The sequence below is a fragment of the Tauraco erythrolophus genome, chromosome 4 (genome assembly GCF_009769465.1).
Source record: "Tauraco erythrolophus isolate bTauEry1 chromosome 4, bTauEry1.pri, whole genome shotgun sequence".
NCBI lineage: Eukaryota > Metazoa > Chordata > Aves > Musophagiformes > Musophagidae > Tauraco > Tauraco erythrolophus.
This window is the reverse complement of record NC_141468.1, coordinates 26,039,428-26,058,389: the sequence shown is the minus strand read 5'-3', so window position 1 is coordinate 26,058,389 and position 18,962 is coordinate 26,039,428. Positions and strand designations below refer to the sequence as shown.

The following is an 18,962-nucleotide window of genomic DNA, read 5'->3' as shown; positions in this document are numbered from 1 at the left end:
AAAAATCATGCAGCCAGAGCAATGATGAATAATATGCAAATAGATAATGACTGCAACCTGTTGTCTGTAAGTGCTGTTGGGGGAAAAAGAGATCTATGATTCTGTGCCCACACTGCTTATAAATTTTATACTAAGTAATCATAGAAAACATAAACAGAGGGAGAAGATAATTCAAGGCGTAGGGACCAGAGATTTGCAGTTTCCACTCCTTGCTGAATTCAGTAAATGTAAACCAAAATGTCGTTTGCTTTTTTTTAAGCTGTCCTCAGATATTTTACATTTCCAGCCACCCTGAGGTCCACCTCATGGTGACTCCTATTTTTGTGCACACTCTTACATACTCCTTAGATAATCTATGGCCTCATCATGAGGTCTCTACTGAAAGTGACAGATCCAGGTTTGAACCATTTCAAAATCAGGAGGAAAGTGGATTCAAGTGAGTTACTGCACCAAGGAATGCTTTAGCTACTGGGCTACTGTGTAAAAGTTGCTGACTGCACCATGATTACCACCACTACCATTATGTTCTTGAATAGTGTGATTGCTCACTGTGGGTGTATGGACAACCTCAGCTTTCCTAATGAATTGCACTCCTGGGCAGATTTGGCCTTAGGGTCACTTAATCTGCAGATCTCAAATGGACTCAAGCAACATACAGACGGCCATATACCGAGATGATACACAGCTTTTGAGCCTGTTTGAAAGAGCTCTGGACAGAACATAGATGCCTACAGTATTTCGCATACCTCACTGAGTTAAATGAGTGTACATGGATTGTTTTCTTGCATGTGTACAACAGTCCAGGTTCCAGTTTTGCGTTATCTTATATCTTCCCTTAAGTGCTCTGCAAAATTAGAGAATTAAGACCTAGAACTTCATTTTGAAATAGGTGAGAAACATTACATATAGATTATTTGAGTCCTTCACTTGGGGTGTAAAAACCCCAAGCATCGCTATAGGCTCGGGGAAGAGTAGCTGGAGAGCTGCCTGGTGGAGAAGGACCTGGGGGTCTTGGTTGACTACCGGCTTGATATGAGCCAGCAGTGTGCCCAGGTGGCCAAAAAGGCCAATGGGATACTGGCGTGTATCAAGAATAGTGTGACCAGCAGGAGCAGGGAAGTGATCCTGCCCCTGTACTCGGCACTGGTGAGGCCGCACCTGGAATATTGTGTCCAGTTTTGGGCCCCTCGCTTTAAGAGAGATATTGAGCTCCTGGAGCGAGTCCAAAGAAGGGCGACTAAACTGGTCAAGGGGCTGGAAAATAAAACTTATGAGGAGCGGCTGAGGGAGTTGGGGCTGTTTAGCCTGGAGAAGAGGAGGCTGAGGGGAGACCTGATTACGGCCTATAAATACTTGAGAAAAGATGGTGGGGAGGTGGGGGAAGGGCTCTTTACATTAGTGATGGGTGATAGAACAAGAAATGGGCATAAGCTTAGTCAGGGGAGATTCAGGTTGGATGTTAGGAAGTATTTCTTCTCTGAAAGGGTTGTCAGCCACTGGAATAGGCTGCCCAGGGAGGTGGTTGAGTCCCCATCCCTGGATGTGTTTAAGAATAGGGTGAATGATCTACTTGAGGATATGGTTTAATGGGGATTAGGGATGGTTGGACTCGATGATCTCTAAGGTCTTTTCCAACCTAGAAATCTATGAATCTATGAATCTATGAATTACCGTTGATTAAGAGAAGGCACTGTGAGACTGCTCACGTTTACAGACATCAGTCACTGGCACAATAACGAGTACTACAGAGAAGACTCATTCTGATCCATGACTCACTGGATACCATTCCACTGTCAGTTTTCTATCTACTTTTTATATCTATACAATTTTATATAGAGAGAGTCTACCTCCTCTAGGATTATACATTGCGCTTTTCCTTCAAAGGGAATTTTATTCACAGACTACAATGTATTCAAAATCACAAATGATATTTCTTTCATGGTTAGAAATTAAATATTTATCATGTCTTACTTTATCTACATCTGTTTCTTTTTCTGCATTAGGTCTCAGAAGTTGTTGAAAGGTTTCCTGCAGTCTGAAACGACAGAGAGTCTCATATAAAGGACACCCCTATTTTACACCTAAGGAATATTGTTTAATAGGTATTAATCTGAAGAAATATATTGGATGGTAAAGCTTTTGACAGACTACCAACCTTCTGAACAACCAGAGAGCGTTTGATTTTTGTCTGATCAGAAGCACCTAATGTCACTGCACATGCTACAATGGAAATTCTAAGACAAAGTTTTGGTATCTGTGTTACCTGTACGTATCCTATAGCATCTGGTATAGTCTTCGCCACTCTTCTAGTTTCTTGCTGCTCATCTCTGAACATAAGAGCTCGTCCACTTGTTTCTAATTCACCTTTCCTTTCTATCTGGAATGCTCCTACAGAACTGTGTACTGAAAGGACTGGAGTGCAGCTGGATATGACATTTTTTTCTCTCATTGGAAGCACACTGAAGACATCCATTGGGCAAAACATCACTCTCTTCTATCCAGACAGGCTTGGCTACTATCCTTACAAAAATGAAGTCACAGGAGAGCATTCAACGGAGGACTCCCCAACTCTCGCTGCTGGAGAATCATTTAAAAAAAGCCAAAGAGGACATTCAGTTCTATATTCCTTCGGATGAACAGTTTGGATTGGCTGTCATCGACTGGGAAAACTGGAGACCTGTGTGGATAAGGAACTGGGGATCAAAAGACATTTATAGACAGGAATCCATTGAACTGGTTCAGCAGAGAGACCTCAGTCTATCAGAAGCTGAAGCCAGGACTATAGCTAAAATGGAATTTGAAGCTGCAGCAAAATCCATTATGTTGGAGTCTTTAAAGCTGGGCATAGAAATGAAGCCGAATCGTCTGTGGGGATATTACCTTTATCCAGACTGTTATAACTATGATTACAAGCAAAACCCACATAATTATACAGGAACCTGTTTAGATATTGAAATAGAAAGAAACAATGAGCTTACCTGGTTGTGGGAGGAAAGCACAGCACTTTATCCATCTGTCTATCTAGAGTCAGCCTTAAGATCTTCCAGAAATGCCCAACTCTTTGTTCGCAACAGAGTTCAAGAAGCCATTAGAATTTCGTATGTCTCTAATTCAACTCATCCTCTTCCAGTTTTGTATATACACGACCAGTATTCACAGATGTCAGTGAGGAATATCTGTCCCAGGTGAGCGAAGCTAGACCTTAAATATTTCAAATTTAAGTGGAAAGAAATTACCAGGTGACACTTATTTAGCAAATATGCTCATTCATATCACAAAAAAAGTGTGTAAGTGTGTAGATTTTGTATAAAAACTTATCTGTCAAAGAAATTTGATCAAATGGAACCCTAAGAGATCCATTTTCAAACCTTCCTCATGATATTTATCAAGTAGTGGCTTAATCTCTGAGTAGTTCTCACATGTAGCAAAATATTTCAAAGTTAGAAAACATTTAGTACATGAATTCAGAGAAGAGAAATTTGAGTAACCTCTTCCAAGGAGAATTAGCAAAACTGGGCTAGCCTAATATCTGCTTTTTAGATTATAAGAGAAACAAAAAAGGAAGTCTGTCTTTTTCTCAAAAAAGTTTTAAAAGCTAGTAAGAAAATTCTGTCTTTAGTTGCACCTGAGTTGCACCATTTCTAAACAGTATTTCAGCATCTCATGAGTTAGTCAAGGTCAGTCTCTGAGTAAGGTCTAATCACCATATTGCAGTTTCTGGCTACTCTTCCTTTCACATTTCATATACCTATATACCACCCTATCACAGATACCACCAATCTGGAGAATCTCTTCCTGGTCATCCAGACCATAAGGAAGGGGAAGTTAGAGGTTGTGGTCCTAGTGACTGCATTGTGTCTGGTGTCCTCTCACATCCTGGACAGAGCATCACCAGGCATTGCCCCTCAGCTCCGTAGGATACCTTCACGGAGCAAGGGGTGCTGCCAGGTCCCTGCTGGGGTCCTAGTTAATCATTTAACCCTGTAATCCACACATTCTTCCTTTTCATGTGTTCCGCCCTGCAGTAAGTTGTTTTTCCCTTGTTCTTTTCTACCCATAGCCCTCTCCAATCCCAGACAGGCTTTAAGATTTTGTTTGCTGACCCTAAAAGGAGAACTGAACAGACAAATTTTCCCAAATCAATCTCTATAAAAGGCCAGAGACATCCTTTGGAGAAGACAGATTCCCATATTCCTGAGATACTTTTCTGCTTTAGCACTTTCTGGTAACTGAAATTAAGTGTGTTTTTTTTTTAAAAAAAAAAAAAAAGCAAAAAAAAAAGGAAAAAAGGCAAGAAAAAAAGAAAAAAGACAAAAAAAGGAAAAAGAGGCAAAAAAAAAAGGAAAATAAATAAGAAAAAAAAAAAAAGCTGTGCTTTCCAGCCTCTGCTTCAGGGCAGCATTACTGAAACCAGTCACTGCCAACTCTGAGCAGCCAGGAGGCAATGCAGCAAAATAAAACTTAAAAGGTTGGAGAAGTGTATGCCATATGCCTAACCACTGGCTCACTTTTACAGCCTTGTTTTTTTAACCAGATGACACACATAAATTGGATACAGTTGGCAACATTTTCTGGCATCACCTGTGCAACCCAAACCAGAATAAAATAGTGTAATTGAGACAAGAATGTTTGCATAGTATGTAATTGCATGCTGTCTTCAAAGCAGTTATTTTGGATACGTAATTTACAATATGCATTATGCATTATACCTTTTGCCCTTATGTTATAGGCTTACTTACATTAGTATGATTCTTTGCACATTTCCTCTCAGGATGACCTGGTAAACACCATTGGAGAATCTGCTGCACTGGGTGCTTCTGGAATTGTGATCTGGGGTGATATGAATTTAACACAAAATAAGGTATGCCAGATTAATTCTATATGACATTTTAGAGAGCAATACCGTGAAAAGGATAAAAAGCATAATGATTACTTACATCATAGCTTCTACTTTTAAAATGATGATTCGATATTGCCAGCAGTCTTCTCTAGTTTACAACAACGCACATTTGAGGCTTATGAAATATTGTCACTGACTACACAGAATATGAGTTCAATCTTTTAAAATTCAGTGTTGGCTCTGAGTAACTGGGCAAGCTACCACGGTAACTATAGGCAAGTAGCACTTGGTTTAGTTAATGTAAGGAAATAATTTCCATATCTTCATTACATTCCAGTCATGAGGTACAGAAAAAATTACTTATGCTTACCTAGAACAAGAAGACCCTTCTGCTTTTTAAAGCGGTGCACTTAGCAATTAGTATTTAAAGCACAAGGAGGAGTCAAGTCTGGGAAATTTCAGCTCTATCCTGTTGGTGTGTTGTAAATAGTACTTTGAGTAATTTCATTGTAAGAAAGGTCTGAGTCAGAAGAGGACAAAAAAATCTGATTTGTTTTAGGAAGGTCAACACATAGTTTGAGAAACATTGTTATAAGGATGTTCAAATAAATCTTTCAAACAAGCTATTCATACCCAGGCAAGCTAGAGATAATGAACCATTGTATGGGAAGACTCTTCTGAAGTCTTCTAAGAGCAAAGAACTAAAACTTGTCAGCACTGCTGGGCCTCCCGTCACAGAAGCTGGGCTCCTGTCACGGCCAAATAAACCCCCACAGCTCTGGAAGGGTCAAATTTCCCAAAGCATCCCACTTTGATTCTTCTTTGCATATACCTGCCTTTGAGAAAGCGTATCAGTTGCACTTGCTTTTTTGCCCATTACACCAATACCATAGAGGAGCAATAACTTCTATTGCTTGAATTTTGAGATTTGTATAAACAAATAGAATTTTCCACACCCCAGTCAGACTAAGTATTTTGAACTAATCACACTTTTTTCTACAGCTATCACAGTCAATAGCCTTTCAGCAACGAAATATTACTGTAAGCTTCACTTCTGCAAGAATTGCATCAACCAACATTTTCAGGCAGGGGTTTCATACATACTTAAAAGAAAAACAAAAAACCCTACATATACCTGAGGTTCACTTAAGTGATCTCCATGGGTGTAAATGTTAGCTCTATCTATGTGTGGTATTAGGCAAATGCCCTAAGGAGACACAGCGTCAGAAACAAAGAAAGAGTTGGCAAAGCCTCTGGTTATTAACTGTGCCAAGCATACATAGAACACATGCCAACTTCATGATCAATCAGAACGGTCAATTTTCTTAGCATCCTTAACATTTGACCATCCTCCCCAAATGCTTTCCATTCAAAAATGCCATGAGAGCTCCCTACTCCTGCAGCCTAGCTATTCAGGTCAAGGAAAAATTGAAGAGTCTTACAGAGATGATTTGATAGAAAAATTATTTGTTCAGGCTGAAGAAGTGAGATTTTCTTTCAAGATCCCCTCAAACCATTCAAGACACATAAAAGGAACTTTGATCCTTCATATAACTTTTTTAAATGCATCTGATTCAAAATGCTACGTGAAACATACAGATAAACGAAAGCTTCAAGTCATTTGCTTTCTGGTATAAGCGCTTTTTATAATATCTCCAGAAACCACCCAACATAAATTCGCTGTGATCCTTGAGCTATACAGCAACTTCTCTGATAAACTTGCTTCCAACAATCAGTTATAACTATTATCAAAACCTCAGGAGAAACATTCACAGATATCCACTACGGTACTCTTATTAGAATAACAGCATTTTAATGGTTTCCGTACTAAACACCACAGATATGATGCTTTTTTCACAGAACACCTGTAGGACTCTGGACAACTACCTTAGGAGGACTTTGATCCCATACCTCATCAATGTCACGATGGCAGCCAGAATCTGTAGCCAAGTGTTATGCCAAGACTCTGGTGCTTGCGCACGGAAAAAAATGGAATTCCAGTGACTATCTTCACTTGAACCCTGAGAACATTGTCATTCAAATGACAAAAGATGGAAAATACACTCTGCAAGGGCAACCAGCATTTCAGGATCTGCAAACATTCATAGAGAAATTTGACTGCCACTGTTACGCAGGGCACAGTTGTGAACCTAGAGCTGATATAAATGACATCCATTACCTCCATGCTTGCATCTCAGAAGACATTTGCATTCACATATCCTCAAATTCGTTTTCTAATATAGAAGCCTCTGAAGAAAAAATCCTGTCTAACAGAACTGTATTTTCACTCACCTCTCAGAGTAAGGTGACATTATCTACACATCTTGAAACAGAAGATTTTCAATCCACCCTTGGAATTAATATACTCAATATAACAACTGCAGAATATAACTCTGCCACAGCTGCCACTGGATATGATGTAGAAGCAAATAATACTCGTGCTTTCAGTAGTTCTTCATCCTGTAAGATAAGGATGTTTAATCTGTTTTGTTTAATTCTAATTTTGAGAACCTTAATATAAATGACCCACAAAAGTGAGAATATTCTTTTCTCTGGCTGTGTTTGAAATTCTAAAGGTTTTATTTACACAGAAAAATCATTTCTGAAAGGCATAAACCAGCTACAACTCCGTGGTCTTATCTGTATCAGGTAACCTTTTCTATTCCGTAGGTGACACTTCAGCTTGAATGTATTTTTTCAGTTTAGTTCTATAAACTACTATTTGTGCCAAAGATATACTGGTATGTATATACTGATTTTACCATATGAAAGGATAATCCAGAATAAGGAACATTTTTTTACAGTGCACATTTTTAACATTTATATTTGAAAAAAATATTTGTTGATGATGCCGTTTCATATACTTCAAGTTAAGCCAGTTAAATATATCTCAACCTGGATTTCACTGAGTCTCGGCAGTCAACAGGTTTGATGCTCCATGCAGGAATTAATTTCATTCCAGATGAAAATTAGCTCTAAAAATATTTGGCTTAACTGTAGACCTGTGGGACTTGCAGCATAAAATTTATCTGATTAATGTAATATTTCTCCACTTTTCATAATATCTACAGGGACACTGTGTTTTTTCTTTTAATTAAATAACATTCATAACTCTTCAAAGCATTCTAACTTTTATGTAAATGTTGACTTCAAATATCACAGCTTCATTATTTAAAATCTGAGCTGTAGTGGTTTATCCTTCTTCTTTCTTCTCCTCTTCTCCCAAGCCCTCCCCCTTATTTCAGATGTCCACTCCTTGGCTTTCAGCTTTTTTGTCTGGCCAATACTCACACCTCATCTGATCTGCCTCTGCACTGCTTACCAGCACTGGTCACCAGTTCTAGCTTCCCCGCCCAGCCAGCCCTAGCAACTGGATAGAGTGTCCATGCCATTTGGACAAAACTGTGAGTGTGGGACTTTCTCTATTCCTGACTACTTCCAGAGCAGTTTCTTTGGTGGAAACCAGTTTGTTTCTTAGGAAAACTCAGCAGAGGAGACTGCGAGATGCAGTGATGCTGAGAACCTGGGGCTGCCTTTCTTCACCTCCAGTGCCCGTGATCCCTGACCTCAGGACCACCAATTTGATCCAGTCTGCTGATGGAACTAAGACTATTTGCTTGATACTATTTCACTGCCAAAAGCAACGTTAAAGTAGTAGAGAGAACTCAGAAGAAAACCACTCTCAGTTTCCTATCAAGAGTCCAGTATGATTTATGTATAGCCAGTTTAAGCATTTAGAAGCAATTAACTCCAGTTCATTTGATAAAATATCATTTCCAGATTATTAGGTCAGAAGCTTAATAGACAGCTGGACTTCTGATGGGTGAAGAGCGGCTGCTGGCATGGATAGATTAAAAAAGTCTCCCTAAAGCTAGGCATGATCTGCATAAATCAATCACCACCTCCCACAGATACAATCTGCCTCACTAATGGAAACTCCTGGGATTTCAATATAGTAGCCCTTTATTTAAGAAAAGATAATGCTTACTGCCTTTGAATTTACAGGTTGTCAAGTCATTAAGATATGTGCAGAAAAAAAAGACAAAGGCTTTAGATTTAACATGGAGAGATAATGCTTCATGGCTTCTGGACAAGTTATCAAGAGGAAGCGACAATTTTCTCATCGCAGTTATGGTGTTGAGTCCACAAGTTAAAGCTATTTCTGCCATCAATGTCCCAAGTAGAATAATGAATAAAAAATATATATGTAGCGGGCTGTCCGGCAAAAGAAGCCAGTTGATTTGATCACCTCTGTAAAAACACAGTTTCTTCACTGCAGCTTGATTTTGGTTATTGAAATTCAGTAAACAAAAGCCATGGTATGTCTTCTGCATAATTCCTATACCTGAGGTCCCTCCCTTTCACACTGGATTGTGGTAACTAGAAAAGAGTTTCTGAAAACTGGAAACATCACTGGTAATGTCTTAGTGTATTTTGCATGATTTATATGAAGTTTTATTTTTTCAGCAGAATGCTTCAACATGGTTAAAATTTTATGTTGACACACAGAGTTCTAGTTCAAACACTGCACTGCTTTGTTAAATCAAAAATTGCCAAAGTTTCCTGAGATTAGGCTTGTTTGTATCTAGTGCTCTGAAAGACACTGGATCCCTAGCACTTTTGTGATAAGAGAGCTTGCAGGTTCACAAAATCTCCAAGTCTTACCATAAATATTTCTTGACTATCAGCCAAGCAATAGCAAGCAGAGCATTTGTGACAAGGAAGGTGTGAAATCACCAGAAAAGGAGGAATGAGAAGTCAAAATCACAGAAGAGTTCAAACAGAGCACCCAGGACCTCCCAGTGGATGCAGAGAAAGTGAACTGCAGAAGTGAAAGAGTGGAGCAATAAGGAATGTGGACAGACCAGTCTCTTCCCATTCAACAGTTTTTATCTACCTGGCATTTAATACAGACCACCTTTCCCTGAGGCCCACCGTAAAGCTGAAGGAACACAGTAACTGATAAGTTAGACTAAACTTATTCATCTGATCCTATCTCTTTTTTATAGAGAGCAGCCAAGACCAGAAAAGTACAAAGAAGGTGAGAGGAAAGCAGACTATTGCACTAAACTGTTCAGAGAAATGTGTCTTCCTAAGCTCCATCCATAAATATAATTTGGGATATTTAATATTTATGTTACCTACATGTACCTGCAATTCATGCTTTATATCCTATACACTTGTCACAGTGAGATTCAGGCCAGCTATGTGCCATGTAAAATTACAGTATTTTCCAAATGTATTATTTGCTCTGTATTATATTGTCTTGTCTATATTCTATGCTAAAGAGTCACTACGGAGTTAGTGATAAGAGAGCTTGCAGGTTCACAAAATCTCCAAGTCTTACCATAAATAAGGAAGGAGGAAAGAAGGAAAAGAGGTGCTATGCCTTGCCGATGACTCATGTTCAAAGCCAAACTTGCACTGTTCCATTGCTCTAAAGCAGACCTCCCCCCCCCCAAATATATGCACCTTCCATTCCCTGCATTTCCTGTAATCGTTAGTTGTCTCTGTAGCCTTACAGTTGCAGTTTCTTATGTTCTTGTATTTCTCCAAAGATTAAATACTAGAGGAATGTTCATTTCATTTTGATTGCCATTCATTATTTTGTACTTCTTCCTTCCACGCAGAATTCAGTCTGGCAATACTGAGGGACTGGGAAACGCTAAAATGGGTTTGATGAAGTGGTCTAAACGAAAGCTGTTTAACTACCTCCAGTGCCCTCCTTCAATGTCTAGAAATTTTGCTAAAATTTTAATTGAAATTCTGCTCTCTGTCTGAAGAATCTGGACCTGGTTTATTGTGTTGCTTATGCGGAGACACCCAAAGACATTGGCCCTTTTAAGAGATGACTTGGCACTTACGGAATCTGAACAGAATTGAAATCACAGTCTAGTCCCTGCCTTACAGTTTCTTGATTCTCTGTATTAAAAATAACAACATGGAGAGAGATTTTTAGAGACAGGCCAATGAGACCACTTTGTAGACAGCCTAGGATGTGACTAGTATCCCAAAGAGTCCAGCGAAATCTGCTTTAATCCCTGCATCACACTAGGACCCTTTGCTGTATACACATCAGCAAAGAATTGCGTGGAAGATTTCAGACCTGTGCAATATGCACCAGACAACTCCCAGACACAGATCAGATTTGTACATGTACCTATCCATCACTTTTCAATACAAACAACAAGACAGCGAAGACAGTTACATAATTTTAAAACATATTCAGTTACGGAACACTGATGACCTTTTTAAGAAGATAACTAAATTCTGTCCTTCAAGCATACACACTTAAAACTTACTTGAAAGGGTTTTCACAGTGTGCTTGTGCAAGCCCCTTTACACTGGCAGACACCCAAAGCAAAACGGCCTGCAACATCAGGGTCTGAGATTTCAAGGCAGAGTCATGAGTTCAACTCCAAGGAACAACATTGATACAAAACAATGTTTACTGCATGGCTTAAAAACAAAACAAAACAAAACTGCTTTATTTAACAATGACTTCATCTTCCTTAAAGAAATCTCTTTGTCGTTCTTTCTTGGCAGTTTTTTCCCTGTCCTACTGAAAACCATTGCATGGGTAGCTGGAAACAGACTCAAAAAGCTTATCGGTCTAACTTCACTCTCTAACACTTCTGAATGCTTCCCACCATGTGGCTATCCCAGACCCTTTTGTCTGTTTTTCTGAAAAGACTCTACTGAAATTTAACTCGGCATCATGGTATTTTTCTTTATGTCAGAGTCATGTAAACATGCAGTATTCGAGATCAATCCTAAGTTTTTGTGTACACCAGTCAAGGATCAGGGTCTTTAGAGAACAGGTCTCTCGTGTAGGTGTTCTGAACCTTTCACTGCTGATACTTTTCACTATCAGTAGCACTCAGGACTGCAAAATCTTCCTGCATTTGTTGTCCCCTTGTTACACAGGGGAATGTAAAGGGCAAGGAGGTAAAGGGCACCTATCAATATTAGCATCCTTAAGGGAATACCTTTGGATTTCATTATGCTCACTAATGTGTTCCCACCATCATGGTATATTGATTATAGTTCTCCTTGGCCAGTAGTAATTAGATGACTTTTTCAGTGTATGCTTATGTAACTCTTGGTTTATAACTGATAAGGTATTTATTGATTAGTAATCAGACACAGACAGTATGAAAATTAATGTGAATCACTACTTTATATATTCAGCCAACATTTTGTTTCTGTGCACACAATTCCAGAGTGTTGTGTTCAGCAACATTTACATGTAGACATCAGACAATATGCAGACACTCTTCTTTGCCTTTGTTTTCATCTCAGAAAATATATTTATTCAACAGAACTTCAAGACCCTGCAGAAGAAATATATCATATGTTGGCAGTCTCCTTCTTCTGCACACTGTTCCCTCAGACTACTAGCAGGTTGAGACAAGATGATAGCTTGCCAGTGTCAAGTGATGATTTCCTGAGGCAGGGACCTAACAACCACCCATCTAAAGTGAGGCTAAGGGCACCCTGCAGTCCCCATAATGATAATATTGTTAATGTCAGAACAAAGTACGAAGTACTTTACTGCTGGGACAGCTAGTAACTAGGGGCACTGGATTAATAATAGATTTAGGCTGTCTGTAAATCCTACCCATTGTTTCAGTATGTGCTGCATATACCAAACATAGGTATCCAAAACGCAGAGTTCTTGAGCTAAAAACCTTAATCTGCCCCATTCTGCCAGTGTAACAATCCCTACAGAAATCCTTTTCCACCTCTTCCCTCACTGGAGCATGACAAAAATTTAAGATATACTAAAGAGCCTCCAACACTCCAGCCAGCAGAGGGCATGGGCGACGCACACAGGCGCCGGCGGGTACATTACAATGCTTTCCCTGAGAAGTTCAACACAGTCTATTTAGCCTCTTCTATTCTCTTTAGCAAAGCAGCCGCTTGACTCTGGCCTACAAACAGAAAATATGATTAGTCTCTCCCTAATGCAGTGCCTCGTTAGCAGAAAAGATGTATTCTTATTCTACAGGGGTTTTTCCCCAAACACCTGGTGTATCAGGACAAACCTGAAAATACTGGAGTGAGACATCACTTCTTCTCATGCTCTCCTCTCTGGAGATTTCATTCATCTGAAGGCTTCTTCTCATTAAGATCTTCAGCTGTCACTAAAATCCATGCTTAACCTACAGATAATGCGATCTGATCTCTTTGGGTAGTACTCCGAACTAGAGATGTGAGTCCCAAACACCCAGTTTCTCCCCAAATGTGGAAATACCTGGATATGCAGTGTTGGTTCAGGTCAAGTTTCGCTGACCATGTGTTTATAGATAGCATCACCACCATTGTCATATGAAATATAACATCCATTGTTATAAATTTTTACAGCAGAGATAAGACTCTGCAATGGAGTAAGCTGCTTTACTATCACTGCAGAGACAGAGCACTTGGAATTCCAACTCACTATGCGTGGCGCTGCATGGCTCCCCAACACTGCTAAACTGGTCCTGAAGTGTGTAAATCTCAAGAGACAAGACAGAAAAGTGAAATACTTATCAGTGGTTAAATGTTTCCCAGAAAGATTAAGTGGCTTGTCTACGGCCACATGGGATAATGAATTGTGGCTTTCTGTGCCCCAGCTCAGGCTTTTACCTACAAGAACAAATGTCCTCTGAGCTGCTAATTGTAGAGAGGTAGCAATATTTTTAAATAAAATATTCTATTACCAAACTGTCTGCAAAATGAAGGATTGCCTTTCATAATAATATAGTTTCTCAAAAGATACAACAAATTTTAGAACAATATAACAGACCTTTCAACTGGGACAAACCCTCCAAGACTCTTTCACACATTATATTTTGACTGCCTAGACACTGCAAAGACTTCAGTCAGTGTACAGCTGAAATAATGTTTCAGAATTTACCTGTCCATCCTCTTCTGGCCTTTTATGAAGATATGACTGACATGCATTTTTTCAGAATATGTTACTGTATCTGCAATATGCTGTTTCTTTAAGCTTCCATCACTATGAGCCTTAAGCACTACTGCAGAATTGACAAATTCTTGCAAAAACTCTTGCAGAAATAGAGACTGCTGAATTTTATGTGAGTTTTCCCCCATGCAGTAATCAGCACCACTTCAATACCAAGAAACCACTGTCACAAACAGACTGTCTTTATTTCACACATCGCCAGCTGGGTGACATGTGGAGATGGGAGAAACTCTTGTATAAATTTTTCCATTTTAAGGTAGCCAGAAACATTTCACCTATTCACTTAAAATTCAATTATTGCTTTGGCTGAAACAAGTTTTTAAAAATAACAAGACACATAGCAGAAAAATAAAAGCAATGTTTTGCCTGTGAATTATTTCCCGGTCGTTTTACCTGTCCAACCAGAATAACCTACTTCCTCAATGCCAACTTTACCACCCATGTCTCCAGTGATCCCTGCAGCCATGTTTAGCATAAATGGTAACTGGCTGGTAAATTTGTGACTGCTGACTGAGGCAAGGATGTACTTATGTACCGAGTGGCCATCCAGCTGCTACTAAGAGACGAGTAAAACAGAAGAGTTCTGCTACACTCTTCTTCAATGCAAGATCTGATCAAGTTCCTCCCTTTCACTGTGCCATCAATTTTCAAGAAACTTTGAGAGCTGTACCATGCTCTGAAACTGCTGAAGACACCATCACTGTCTCAGTTTCAAGAGTGGCATCCAAAATTCAGACTCTAACCCAAAACATCAATACTAGGGAATAGCATTAGGACAAAGAGACTACCTGTATCAAGGGTGGCTCCTTTATGCTACTGGGAAAAAACAAAAGAAGTCTCTTTTTGTTTGTTTGAGACTCGCCACTTAAATTTGCTTTCCTCTAGATTTTCTGTTAAGAGAAGCAATGAAAAATAATTCCCCAACATTACCATTGGGTGGCAGGGCCAGCCCCAGTGTCCAATTTCCTTCTGGAAATCGTTCAATGAAATTTACAAGGGTAAACAAATATCTGTTAAGAAATCTTAGAATTACACTATGAGTAATTTTGACTGTGTCTACAACCAAGGCATGAAAAAGCATAGTTTTCCACCTTTACAGCTAGCTCAGAACTGATAGCTCTTGACAGTGAAGTCACAAGAGCTTCCAATTTTTGTGGTCTGACTGATGTAATCAGTGAGGTTTATCATGAATTGCATTCTCTAAAATGCTGAACTACCTCTGTAAAAAGAGCATGAAAAACAATTTTCAAAATGTTTTGATGAATTTGCTTTGTTTCAATAGTAGGAGTATCCATACAGAATTTTTGAAGTGCCTTGTTTATACCTGTATGAAAAGTCCTTCATCAACCAATTCTGCCAGCACTGTAACCTTCTAGAGCATCACGTATAATTTCAGTGACAACTTCAGAGACTGGCAAATGGACCCAAGTTAAGAGCTAGCTCTGTATTTATGGGGAAAACAAGCCTTTCTCTAACGCTATGTGTCAAGACGGTATGCTAAATGCTGCTTACTCAGTGCAGGCAGAAGATTCGTGTTGAAGTGGCACGTCCTGTCATTGTCCCCTATACAAAAGCACCATCACAAGTGTCTCTTGTTGAGACAATGAAGCACGCTAAGGCAGATGCTCCAAAAACTGTCAGAGAAGAACCCAAATAAAACCACAGTAAGCCCTGGATCTGAAAGCCTGTCCCTACACAATGAACAACTCCAGAAGAGTGGAGGTCCTAGAGGTGTGAGGATTGCCATCACTAGAGGTGAAGGACCTACAAAACTGGTCCTGCCAAGGAGACCTAAGTCCACCACCTCTCACAAGCCGGTGCTGGGAACGCGGTCCTCGGCCACGCCTTGCTGGGTGCGGGAGGGCACCTTCGCCATGCCGCCCCGCCATACTCCCGCCACAGACCAGCTGTTCACCTCGCACGATCCCCGAGGTGCCACATCGGTGTGTCCCGCGGCCCGGAGCCACCCTGCCGCTCCCTGGGGCTGGCGGTGCCTCCCTGCGACCGCCTCAGGCCCTCAGGGCTCACGGGACGCCCGTCTGCCGCCCCGGGCCCGGTCCCGCCCGCCATTTCGTGCGGGACCCGCCCCGCCCGCTCCCCTCTGCGGATGCGGCTCCGTCACCTCGCACGAGGGGCGCTTCCCGGCCCGCCTCCGGCCAGCCCCCGGGCCCCCGGCCGCGCTCCCCCGCCGCAGCCAGGCCAGACCGACCCAAACCCCTCCCCTGTCTGCAGCAAGTGGCAGCGGGAGAAGGGCGGCGGCGCCATCACGTGAGGGCCCTGCCTGGCGCTCGGCTCCCCGCGCAGCCTCGCCGCCGCCGACCCTCGGCCCCGTCTTCGTCTCCAGCCCCGCCGCCTCGCCTCGCTTCGCCCCGCGCCCCCATGCCCAGCAGCGAGGCGGTGCCGCTGGGGCTGGGCGCCTGCCGCAGGTCGGGGGCGCTGGCCGGGATGCTGGGGCTGGTGGCGCGGCTGCTGGAGTGGCTGCGCTCGCTGTTCTGGAAGGAGGAGATGGAGCTCACCCTGGTGGGGCTGCAGTACTCGGGCAAGACCACGCTGCTCACCGTGCTGGCGGTACGCTGCCGTGGCCCGGCCGCCCGCCGGCCCGGCGCAGGGCGGGGGCGGGGGGGGGCGCTCAGAGCGGGGGCCGGCGGGCGGGCGCGGGGGTCGCCGCGGTGCGGTGAGGCGGGGGCGGCGGCCCGGCGGTCTGGGTGGCGGGAGGCGGCTGCTCGCCTCGAGCCGGCCGCTTCGCGTCGCTTCCCCCGGCAACAAGTGCGGGCTGTGCCGCCGCGGCCTGCGGCGGAGCCGCCGCCTGCCCTGAGGTCCCGCGGGGGGGCGGCGCGGCGGGGGGGCGGCGGGCGGGCGCGGGGCGTGAGGCAGCTCTTGCGTCTTCTGCAGCCTCGAGAATTTCACAGCGGGCTCGGACGGGCGTGAAATCGTTTCAAGAGGGAGAAAGGAAATGTCGCTTGTGTCTGACTGCGAAGCGTGCCCACCTCAAAGCAGATTGTTGGGCATGGACTCTTGCCCGTGATTCAGAGTCGGCTTTTCATGGCCAGTGTATCCCAAAATAAGTAAGAGTATGTTGTGCATCACAACTCCTCTGTCACTGAATTCCCCTTTCCCATCAGCTGCATCAATATTAATGCCTCCCACAATTCCTTGACAACTGTTCCCCAGCATCGAAGTCTGATTTTGGCGTTCCCTTCCCGTGGTGATGGCCTTGCAGCCTTGTTCCTCTCGAACACTGACACCTACCGTGATGTTTTCCATTTTGTCACCATGCTGAAATACGTTCCTCATCTTGGTTTGCTGTGCTTTCAGCCCTTCTGCATTTGGGTCTACCCCGAAGATTTACTCTCCATCTGAAGAGTATCTGAAGATGGAAACAGATATATTTGTTAAATATGATTAGTACTAATCATGAAACTTCTCAGTGTATACCCTTTTCGGTGAGGTGGTCAGTGCTGTTAGATGTATTGCCGCTTCAGCAGCCATGAGATAGGGGCTTCCAGATGTTCTTCAGTCTTTATCCTGAAAAGTTAATGGATCAAGAATCAAAACCAGAGTGGGAGGTGTATGGCTTGAAGTCAAGGAGATTGAGACAATGAGAACATGAGTATATGATATTTGTTGTTTGCTTTCATGTAAGATTATGGAGATGAGAGTGAGTGAAGAAGTGGAGAGAGAAGGAGAAAAAGGAATGGGGTAGGGAAAGTACAGAAAGCAGTGAAAGTATGTGTTGGGGGACAGCAGCAGTCAATAAATAGAAAATATCTGGAACTGGTATTTTAGTTAGTTTGTTAGGCACTCAGATGATCTTGGTAATATTGGAAGTGTTCATCACCCAAGGGCTGGCTTTGCTGAGGGAGAGGGAAGACGCATGACAAGTTATATTGCTTCTTGGATTGATTTCATAAACGGAGCAAAGAAGAACACAGCAGTTCAGAGACCTCTAACAGTAGTGTGTGACTTTGTGTGTGTTTTCGTCCACTCATTTATGCTACACTACCCGTGGAATGGCATTGTGCGTGTTTGTCTCTCTTGTGCTAATACCTTGCGTACCAGAGCACTGCTCTTACCACAGGACTGATTTTGGCAGCAAACGTATCACTTAAAAATATTGTACAAAGCATTCATGTTTTCTGATTTGGAGAGTGTCACATTGCAGGTTTTGTAACTTTTGGATATGGAGATGACACGCCATGATAATCACTGAAGAAAGGTGGCTGAATAATCACGGAAGAAGGGTGGGAGTAAGACAATGGATAGTAGCTTACTACTGAACACAGTTGATGTGAGGATGGCAAATAGATTGGGAACTCTATGGGCGTTTGTGTGTATGTAGCTAGAGTGTGATGAGAATAGTGGCTACTTAAAATGCAAACTGCAGTGGATCATAAAAACAAATGGTAGGAAGTTACTGTTTTTTCCACTATGCAGTAGTATTCAGAGATCCTATCGTGCTAACACTGAATAAACACCCTTTGAGATAGTCTCTTCCCTAAAGAGTTTGAGCTGTATTTAGTCCTCTGTTACCAGTGGAAACCTTGGATAATGTCATTGCCTTTTGCTACGGATATGCATTGGTGTAATAGAGTAGAATCTGGCCCATGGTCATTATGGTAAGGCGTTATGGCAGTGTTCATTATCAGCTCGATATTCAGCAACGTTTGAAGAGGACATTACAAACTTCTTAGCATCAGTTGTTTTCATCTGTGTCAGAGTATAATCTCTTTTTTACTGACATATGACAATAAACTTGGTTGCACATCTTGAATATTCACAAAAATAGGTAATTTGTCATGTAAAACTTCTTAGCAAGCAAAATAGAACAGATTTTTTGCTTGATGGTGCTTACAGCACTTGAAACAAAAAACAGTGATCTGAGGTTTTGGACTAATGCTGGCAAAAGAATCAGCATACTACTTTCTTTTCTTCATTGTGTGGGAAAATAAAGAACTGTAAACATAATACTTTCTTTGTAGCTGGTTCCATTCAACCAGAATGGAAAATTTTTAGAGGAAGAGACTAAAGACCAATAAAAGGAACATTAATTCTTTGCATTCTATCCCCAATACCAGAGCAGTTAATGAATTTTTTATAGTTTTGTCTTCCAGTTTAGCATATTGCATGTGGTGTATAATTTGCTAACAAAAG

General features: G+C 41.8%; 2 protein-coding genes across 2 annotated transcripts in view; both read left to right on the top strand.

Annotated features, from left to right (window-relative positions):
• The first annotated feature begins 2,225 nt into the window (after positions 1 to 2,225).
• Positions 2,226 to 7,406, top strand: SPAM1 (sperm adhesion molecule 1). The gene is given in 6 exon segments (XM_009991655.2): positions 2,226 to 2,545; positions 2,547 to 3,127; positions 3,130 to 3,185; positions 4,772 to 4,861; positions 6,701 to 6,823; positions 6,825 to 7,406. Coding segments are annotated over 6 exon segments (1,752 nt in total).
• Positions 7,407 to 16,190: 8,784 nt separating this feature from the next.
• Positions 16,191 to 18,962, top strand: part of LOC104383308 (ADP-ribosylation factor-like protein 8B) — a 31,817-nt gene continuing 29,045 nt past the window's right edge. Inside the window, exon 1 of the mRNA XM_086610224.1 lies at positions 16,191 to 16,379. Coding sequence (XP_086466350.1) covers positions 16,191 to 16,379 — 189 coding nt within the window. The remainder of the gene's footprint in view (positions 16,380 to 18,962) is intronic.